At 39.7% G+C, this 8,520-nt stretch overlaps 2 protein-coding genes across 3 annotated transcripts; both read right to left on the bottom strand.

Annotated features, from left to right (window-relative positions):
* Window positions 1-341: 341 nt before the first annotated feature.
* LOC311025899 (B-type lectin plumieribetin-like) lies at window positions 342-1,122 on the bottom strand. The gene is made up of 3 exons (XM_084029052.1): window positions 1,060-1,122; window positions 790-883; window positions 342-685 (listed from the first exon to the last, which is right to left on the bottom strand). Exons 2-3 carry the CDS (start codon window positions 877-879, stop codon window positions 434-436), a joined length of 342 nt encoding a protein of 113 aa, XP_083885178.1. The 5' UTR covers window positions 880-883; window positions 1,060-1,122; the 3' UTR covers window positions 342-433.
* A 3,894-nt stretch (window positions 1,123-5,016) lies between these two features.
* Window positions 5,017-7,852, bottom strand: LOC311025896 (immunoglobulin superfamily member 11). Of its 2 annotated transcripts, none has more exons than XM_084029049.1 (7): window positions 7,729-7,852; window positions 6,975-7,129; window positions 6,792-6,858; window positions 6,488-6,601; window positions 6,100-6,255; window positions 5,479-5,601; window positions 5,017-5,380 (listed from the first exon to the last, which is right to left on the bottom strand). In XM_084029049.1, exons 1-7 carry the CDS (start codon window positions 7,790-7,792, stop codon window positions 5,175-5,177), a joined length of 885 nt encoding a protein of 294 aa, XP_083885175.1. In that variant the 5' UTR covers window positions 7,793-7,852; the 3' UTR covers window positions 5,017-5,174. The 2 variants fall into 2 exon arrangements, with proteins under 2 accessions (XP_083885175.1, XP_083885174.1); XM_084029048.1 differs by having other exon boundaries at window positions 5,018-5,380; window positions 6,488-6,619.
* Between the last annotated feature and the right edge of the window lie 668 nt (window positions 7,853-8,520).

Below are 8,520 nucleotides of genomic sequence, written 5' to 3'. Positions count from 1 at the left end.
AAAAATGCTTCTTACATGTTTATCCTTCAGTAATAATAACCTAATATTGTAACTCTAGGGGCAACTCTGCTGCAAAATGGGAACAGAGTGAGTAAGATGTTGCATGCAGGACTTTTACTGGTAATAGAGTTGTATTTACACTTGCTCATTAAAAGACCTGAATACTTCTTCCACCACTGAGACTAAGTACCAGTCTGCTCCACTGACTGATAATGGGACCATTAGATGAAATAGTTTCTTTTCTCGTTGTTATGCTGTTAAACTCTCATCTGTTCTGTGTAAAAGAGTTGTCCTTTAGCCTGATCGCAGCTCAAAAGCAGGAAGAGACTCATATATGCATTGTGAAAATGTTTGCTTTTATTACATCTCAGCTCACACAGCTGGACGGTCCACCGGTAGCTCAAGCTGACCCCCAAACATGACTTTCAATGAATCACTTATTATTTTTGGCCCTCCAGATTTCGGTAGATTCCCGGTCCACCACCAGCTTGCCATCATCAGTCAGGTAGAGGCGGCACATGTTGCAGCTCTCTTTGCTGCTGTCTGTGTGCCACTTGGCGACGTCGTCCTTGTTGTACATGACCAGGTTGCAGTCAGCCTGCATGCACACGCGGACGCCGTCAGATCCATGAGTGTCGGAAGCCCACAAAGGCCTCCAGCCATAGAGGACAAAGTCACCGTCGTCCTGCAGGAGAAGAGACATTTCACTGTTACCAGAAGAATTTACTTTTACACAGACCATCATGCGTCATGCATCGTGATACGTAAATAATATTCTGAGTCACTCACTTGGAAGATAGCCTTGTATTCCCTGTTGTTGGATAACAGAAAGTCTCCCCTGCGGAGCTCATCATTTTTGGACAAGTAGTTCCTGCTCATGATTCTGCAACAGAAAGAAAGTTTGTGTTGTAGAAATACTAAACAAAAATGCATAGAAAAAAGGAAAAGAAAAGTTTTTCCTTTAATAGGAAAAACTTACCCACAATAAGTTTTATTCACTAATAATAAACTGAATTTCAACAGCACAGATTCATTGGTATAAAAGTATAGAATACTTACAGGTTTGAGTGCTTTCCCCAGAGAGACTGCAAGCAGAGGAAAAGGAGTGAAGTGCAAGAAGGGAAATTCTCTCCATTTATATAGAGCAGCTGGGGGGGGGGGACCAGAGATGGGAGAGACACACCCTCCTTTTCTAATAAGAACAGAATGTTCCGTCTGAAATGAATTCCAGTGAAACATCCCAATTGTACAGAGTTTTATTGTTTGTTTTTTTTTATAGCTGATCAGTGATTGAATCCTAAATTAGCTACCAATACCATGGGCATCGCCACCATATTGAGGGGGGAACGGGACCCCCCCACCTTTTAATAAAAGGGGCGGACTGGCCATCGGCCATATTTTAATTTCAGATGTTACAATCATGAACAGGTGACGGTATGGCCATGAGCCGCAACACTGCCGTTCCACAGACAGTTAAAGCCGGAGCTCTGGCCCAGCTGGGGGGGGGGTTACCCAGTTGGGGTTAGGATTAGGGTTAGGGTTGGGGTTAGGGTCGCTTTTTGTCAGTTGGTGATTTATAATGAAACAGCTGAGGTGAATTTGAGATTTTTAAAACAAACAGATAAATAAATCTCGATGGATACAAACCTAAAACTAAACATTTCCTCCAGATGCAGAGAACACTCAACGCTGACCTTATAGTGCAAAGTAAGCCCTTGTGTGCACCGATGAGAGGCCCAGCTGCAAAACACTACAATTATACAGTTGTTATGTAACCGGAAGAAGAACTGAGACCGGACAAGAGGCCCAATTTTCTACACACAAAGCCTTTGATTGCCATGGCTCCCCTTTAGGCATTGACATAGCCGTCGGAAGACTGCGGTCAAGCCAGCCGACACTAAAATGGAAGTGCCCCCATATACTCAGATTGACGGTAGACGCATGCAGATTGCCCAGATCGGGAGCGAGCGTCGAACTTTACAAAGTTAGCGGAAGGAACCAAGAGCGACAACTTCCGGTTTCAAAATGAAGCCAAACAAATTGTATAAGAAGCAAATATATTTTTATATATGAATTTGAATTTTTATTCACATTAACTACAAACATATCGTCTGTCTCTTATAAATTCACAGGAAATTGGCACTTAATTGTGAGGAAATTCTTCATTGTGTGTGTTGCTGAAAAGATAATTTAAAATGTTTTCAGAAAATGACTGATAGATTTGTGTTCAGGACATCTCAGACTACGTATATACTGTAAATCAAGCATTTTTACCGTACCAATTAAGGTATATTACAAAGTAAATGTCCTACATTTTTACAGAATACGTTAATTTATCAATGTCTGGGGTGCTATAAAAACACTTTTGTCAATAATTCCAGAATGACACTGATTGATTTGTGTTGTGGACATCTCTGACTACATACAGAAAATCAAGCATTTTTAATGTACCAATTAAGAGAAATTACAAAGTAAAAGTCCTACATTAAACGAATAATAGGTAGATTTCTGAATATTTGGGGTGCTATAAGAATACTTTTCTCAATAATTCCAGAATGACACTGATATATTTGTGTTGAGGACATCTCTGACTACATACACACTGAAAATCAAGCATTTTTACTGTACCAAAGTCCTACATTTAACGAATAATTATGGAGAAAAGTATTTTTATAGCACCTTAAATATTCAGAAATCTACGTATTTGGTAAAGATGTAGAACATTTATGTTCGTAATTTCTCTTAATTGGTACAGTAAAATATTAATATAATAAAAATTCAAATTCATATATAAAAATATATTTGCTTCTTATACAATTTGTTTGGCTTCATTTCTAAACCGGAAGTTGTTATTTGCTTCTTATAATATACGATTTGTTTAGCTTTTATTTTGAAACCGGAAGTTATCGCTCTTGGTTCCTTCCGCTAACTTTGTAAAGTTCGACGCTCGCTCCCGATCTGGGCAATCTGCATGCGTCTACCGTCAATCTGAGTATATGGGGGCACTTCCATTTTAGTGTCAGCTGGCTTGACCACGGAGATTTAAGTGTCGGCTGGCTTGACTGCAGTAGTATTTGTGAGGTCATCACACAGACTGTTGCAAGAAATGAATTTTCAGGGTAGTGTTTTCTAATACAGAAATACAGATAAATTATTTATTTATTTGGATGTTGAATATATATATTTACACAGAGCGGAGGACTGAAGGTTGTCCAAGGAAGTTCTTCCTTAGGTCGCTGGTTGAACTCCAGCTCGAAGGATGGACTTTTTTTTTTAGCAAGGTCTTTGTCAATCCCTTATTTAAAATGTACATACACTGGACGTACCATGGACAACCTAAGGATAACAGAATTCTCCATATTTCCATTGTAAACCAATGAAAATTCCATCCCTCGAGTTCAACCAGTGACATAATTTGATCAACATACAGCCCTCCGCTCTATCGACTGAGCTATCGAAGGACGAAATTAGTATCGTGGTGACTGTGATACATGTAGTGCATGTACGTTGGTACTAACAGATAGCTTGAGTTTTCCATTGTAATCCAAATACGGAATTTCCTTCCTTTGAGCAGGAGTTGAACCAGCGACCATTGGTCGTTCATGAAAACAAACGATATTTGCATTTGCTTATTTAACAATTACTTCCATGCAGACATATAGTAATTGGAATTGTGTTGATAAATGCGTGTGGACAGTGATAATTGAATTGTATTTTTTATTTATTTAAATCATATCACAAATGTTTGACAGAAACAAAACTAAAACCATGAATGAAATGTAAATACAGCAAACGGTCAAACAGGAAGGAGGAGCTGCTAGAACTGCAAGTCGGTCAGTGAACGAGCTGTTTATGAAACCAACATGTGGAGAATATAAATAATAATTAATTAAGGCTAAAGTTTGAAATTAGGGTTAGGGTTAGTGGGTTAGGCTTGGAGTTGGGGTTCACAAATTCAATATATGATTTCTTTGCCCCAGCCTATACATTTAGTGGTGGCAGAAGTAAAAAAAAATCAACCTTAAAAAAATTAAATTAAAATTAAAATTAAGCCTGAATTATTATGATTTAATTTTCATTTAATTTTTTTTAAGTTTGATTTTTTTTACTTCTGCCACCACTAAATGAATAGGCTGGGGCAAAGAGATCATATCCTGAATTAGCGAGCCCCAACTCCAAGCCTAACCCACTAACCCTAACCCTAATTTGAGACTTTAGCCTGAATTAATTAATCATGATTTAATTTTCATTTAATTTTTTTAAGTTTGATTTTTTGGACTATCCTGAATTAGCGAACCCCAACCCCAACACTAACCCTAATCCTAGGCCTTAGCCTAGTAATCTCGTCAAACAAATCTGCAATCATTAGCAATATTGGATTCACAGGATGTTTCTATGAGTAATATTTAAATATAAAACTGACAATAAATAGTATTTTTTTGTCTTTTTTTTTTTTTTTAACTTGGCTTTTTATGCCTGATTTGGACTCACTACACTCAGACTTGGCGAGACAAGCAATACAAGTGATTTTCCTGACTTTATAATATTTTTAAATTATTTTTTATGAATTTATTTTGACTTATTTTTTGGTGAATTTTCGACATGCTAGAGTATGACTTTTTTGGGGGAAAATGTGGGGTTAGGGTTGGGGTTAGGTTTAGTGGTCAGGGTTGGGTTAGGGTTGGGTTAGGGTTAGATTCAACCATAGTGAACTAAATCTTGTTGTGTCTATTTGTTCAAAAGTGTCTGATTCACTGACATTTTTAAGATTTGACAAATTTAAGGATAAGGTATTTGAGTTGGATGTAGGGCCTGAGTACTAAATGTAAAGATGGAGGCATGTCTGCTGGTGCATTTCAGGAGAAATGATTAAAGCCGGGGGATCCGGAGTGCCCTGTTTTTAATTATGTACGTTTAATGGCCTTTTGGGAAAAAGCTTGAAAGTATGCAGTCGAACAGTCAGATCCCTTTAAGTAAATAAAATACCACACCCGTTTAAAATGTGGACATTTATTTCAAAATGTATGTTGTTGAACAGCAAGTACAGTAGTATGCAAGGAGCACTGGCTGGGTCATAAAAAAAGCCATTATCTAGATGAAACAAAGAGTCCTGGAAGTCTTTTGTCCGATACCTGGGTTTACAGCATTTCTTTTTCATCGATGATGTTGAGAAATCAAACAAACGAGCGCTTCATCAGAGACGGCGTATAGCGTATTTCATTGTAACACTCCTCCTCCTCCTCATCCTTCCCCTCCCTCCACCTCCTGTCCTGGCCCGTCCGATGGAGCCAGAGCACAATCACCATCAGCACCAGCAGCACCAGGCTCATGGACAAGGTGAGTAGCACCCCCTGCAGTATGCCCGAGGAACTGTCTGGGGCTGTGGAGAGAGAGACGACACAGTCCGCCGTGAAAAGAAAAACCCATTCAGGTGGCTGTTTTGAAGAAAGGCCGAGGGGATTATATATGAAGACTTACTAGTGTAGATGGACAGGTTAATGTAGCAGTTCTCTGTTCCCAGGAGGTTGGCGGCAGAGCAGCGATACAAGCCAGAAGTCTGCGATGACACGTTGACAATTTGGACAGAGCCAGACAGATCTCCTGAGAGAGAGAGAGAGAGAGAGAGAGAGAGAGAGAGAGAGAGAGAGAGAGAGAGAGAGAGACTGTCACATCAATGGCAATGAACCAAACAGAGAAGAAGAATACAAGTAAAAACAGTTGGTTCTGGGGGAGCTTTGTCAAGTTTAATTAAATAAACCTGATGATGTCATACATAGGTGATGTCATCAGGGTTGTCTTGGCTTGGGTTTGAGACATAAACCATTTTTTTTTTAAATGTAGGCCTACAATGAAAAGTCGGAGCTGCAGGATTTGAAAGATTTGGGCATTTAGGAGCCGGGGGATCAAATTAAACATGTTGTCCAGTTGCATTATGGGAAGTGTAGGCTCTAGCGAACTAAAAATTGGATTATCCTATCTTCTGCTGCTTTGATTTGAACCGTTTAACCATCAACCAAAATGATGAGCTGTGCACGTGTGTGTGTGTGTGTGTGTGTGTGTGTGTGTGTGTGTGTGTGTGTGTGTGTGTGTAGCACTGACCCTCCATGTTAACGGGAAGCGCGATCTCCTCTGGATTCAGTTTATCCCAGCGGATGTCTGGAGTGGGAACGCCCTCGGCCACCGAGCACGACAGGGTGACACTCCCTCCTATAACAATATCATCATCCCACTGGCACACGGGCAGCGAAGGTGGTGCTACAAAAGTAAGCAGTGGATGAGTTTCCCCTGATGTCTACAAAACAGGTCGCATGTCTCTACAAGTACTTTTTTTCTGAGATATTTATTTAGTAGTGTAGAGCATAATAAGAAATTGTTAACTAGACTAAGAGTATACACAAATATAATTCAAAGTATATTAAGGTGATTGCTTCCGATGTGCCATTGAACTGGCTTACTTTCACAGAATTTGACCATATGTGAGGCTTACCAAGAATACTGAGCTCCAGCTCCCCTATGCCGGGATCTGCCGTCTCTGGCGGGTTATTGACCATGCAGCGGTAAGTCCCAGCATCCGACACACGCGTCTCATTCAGGACAATATCTGCACTCCAGGGAATGCCTACAGTTGGTTTGCATTAAAATAGTTGGTTTTCATCCCATCGTCTTCAATTTATGAATTCTACCTTTACATTTTTTAATGAAATCATAAAATTACACATAATTATTTTTAAGAACTGTCCTTGAGAAGCAAATAAAAAAAAAAACACTAAAGAGGATTTCACTGGTCTTACCTGTAAAACCCACTCTTCCAATGAGTGAGGGGTCTTCAATCACCTGCCCATGGTCGTACACGATCACCTAAAAATTAGAAATGATTTTAAATAAATATATAAATAGCAATCAACTTTCAGAAAATATTATATACTATACTATAATATTTAACACTCGTCTGTGTGTTGGTGTTGGATTCAGACCTGTATTGGGGTCTCAGGACTGGAGAAGGGAGCCAGAGTCCAGATAACGTTGAGTCTGGAGAGGGGGCTGGAAGTGAAGAAGGAGCAGGGCAGGACCACGACGTCCCCTTGGACCACCTTGAGACTGGATTCCCTCATGGTCACTCTGAGTGCAACTGTGTTGATTCAAACAGTGGGGAAGGGACACACAAAAAAAACAGACATGAATTACTATTTATTAAATTCCATCATGTTTTTTTCTGCTTTCTACCCTAGTTTCTCTGTTGACGTGCAGTGCAGACTGCCCCGCTCCTCCCTCATTACTGAAATAATGAACCCCCCCTCTCTCTGTCATCCCCAGGCCTTTTGTGTGTGTGTGTGTGTGTGTGTGTGTGTGTGTGTGTGTGTGTGTGTGTGTGTGTTTGGGAATGCAGCATGCATATTCATCTGTTAATTACACTTGACAGCTTTGAGGGTGAGCCAAACCGATCACAGATTCAGTGGAACAACACAGCATTCCTCATGTAAATCAACGCAAACTTTCCAATCACTCAGTAAAACAAACTCTATTAGACACATGTGCAGTACTTTAAAAGGGCTGCTTTTTACTCATTTTACTTAAAGATTAAAATTAGGTCCATCATCGCTGTATTTACAACAGAAGCAGCATTTATTTGCAGATCCCTCAAACTCTTGAAGTCACAGCAGTGTGTACATAAACGTAACGCTATGCTCTCCCTGCATTTGTGTCCAAACCTAAAGAAGGTCTACTCACCATTCTCCAGAGCTGTGAAACATGCACACAGGGTCCAGAGCATCCATCCTCCAGAAGAGCCCATAGCTGAGAGGAGACGGAGCCCGCTCTCCCCCCGTGTACGAGCTGGTGGCCAGAAAAACTAGCCATGCATGATGAATCTATTGAGCGGTGAAACCAAACCCCACCCTCCACTACTTTCACTCTCACTACATTTTCTCTGTCTCGCCACATCCCTTTGTCCGTTCGCACAAGCAAAGTTGTAAGAGACGTTTTTTTTTTTTTTTTTTGTTATCAAGTCCTATTGACTGCACATGTCCAAATGTTCTGTACTGTGGTGGGAGCTTTACTGGGTCAGCTTGTACTCTACTGAGTTGGTGCAACACAAATGACTGCAGCCGCTCCATAGAAAACCTCACCTATCCGGCATAATGCTGCATTGTTACATTCATTATGTGGAGTACTTTATTGCTTATGAATTCAACTTTTTAAAGATGATTATGTTTCTTTTTACAAAAGCAACATAGTGTCACTTTTGAGGATGGAAATTACTTTTATAGAATTCCTGGAATGACAGAATATTAATCTATAAAATTCTATAATTGATCAATTTTGTTTTTTATCATCAATGAACATTTTCTGATAACTTCATAAACTTAAAAAAATGATGCTTTTATCGGTTTTATCAGTGTATTCAATATCTTAGGCTTTGGGAAATTGCGTGGCATTTTTCACTATTTTAAAAAGGTATTTCCATAGTTCAATGATACATTAACCAATGATTCATGCTATAATGATGATGAGAGTAGCAGC

This window comes from Eutrigla gurnardus, assembly GCF_963514095.1.
Source record: "Eutrigla gurnardus genome assembly, chromosome: 15".
NCBI lineage: Eukaryota > Metazoa > Chordata > Actinopteri > Perciformes > Triglidae > Eutrigla > Eutrigla gurnardus.
This window is presented reverse-complemented; position numbering and strand designations above follow the sequence as displayed.

Coding starts and splice junctions, on each gene's coding strand:
- LOC311025899 (XM_084029052.1), bottom strand. CDS start 879: ATGAGCAGGAACTACTTGTCCAAAAATGATGAGCTCCGCAGGGGAGAC. Junction 686..789: donor AATACAAGGCTATCTTCCAA/GTGAGTGACTCA, acceptor CTTCTCCTGCAG/GACGACGGTGACTTTGTCCT.
- LOC311025896 (XM_084029048.1), bottom strand. CDS start 7,792: ATGGGCTCTTCTGGAGGATGGATGCTCTGGACCCTGTGTGCATGTTTC. Junction 7,130..7,728: donor TTTCACAGCTCTGGAGAATG/GTGAGTAGACCT, acceptor GAATCAACACAG/TTGCACTCAGAGTGACCATG. Junction 5,602..6,099: donor GCTTCCCGTTAACATGGAGG/GTCAGTGCTACA, acceptor TCTCTCTCTCAG/GAGATCTGTCTGGCTCTGTC.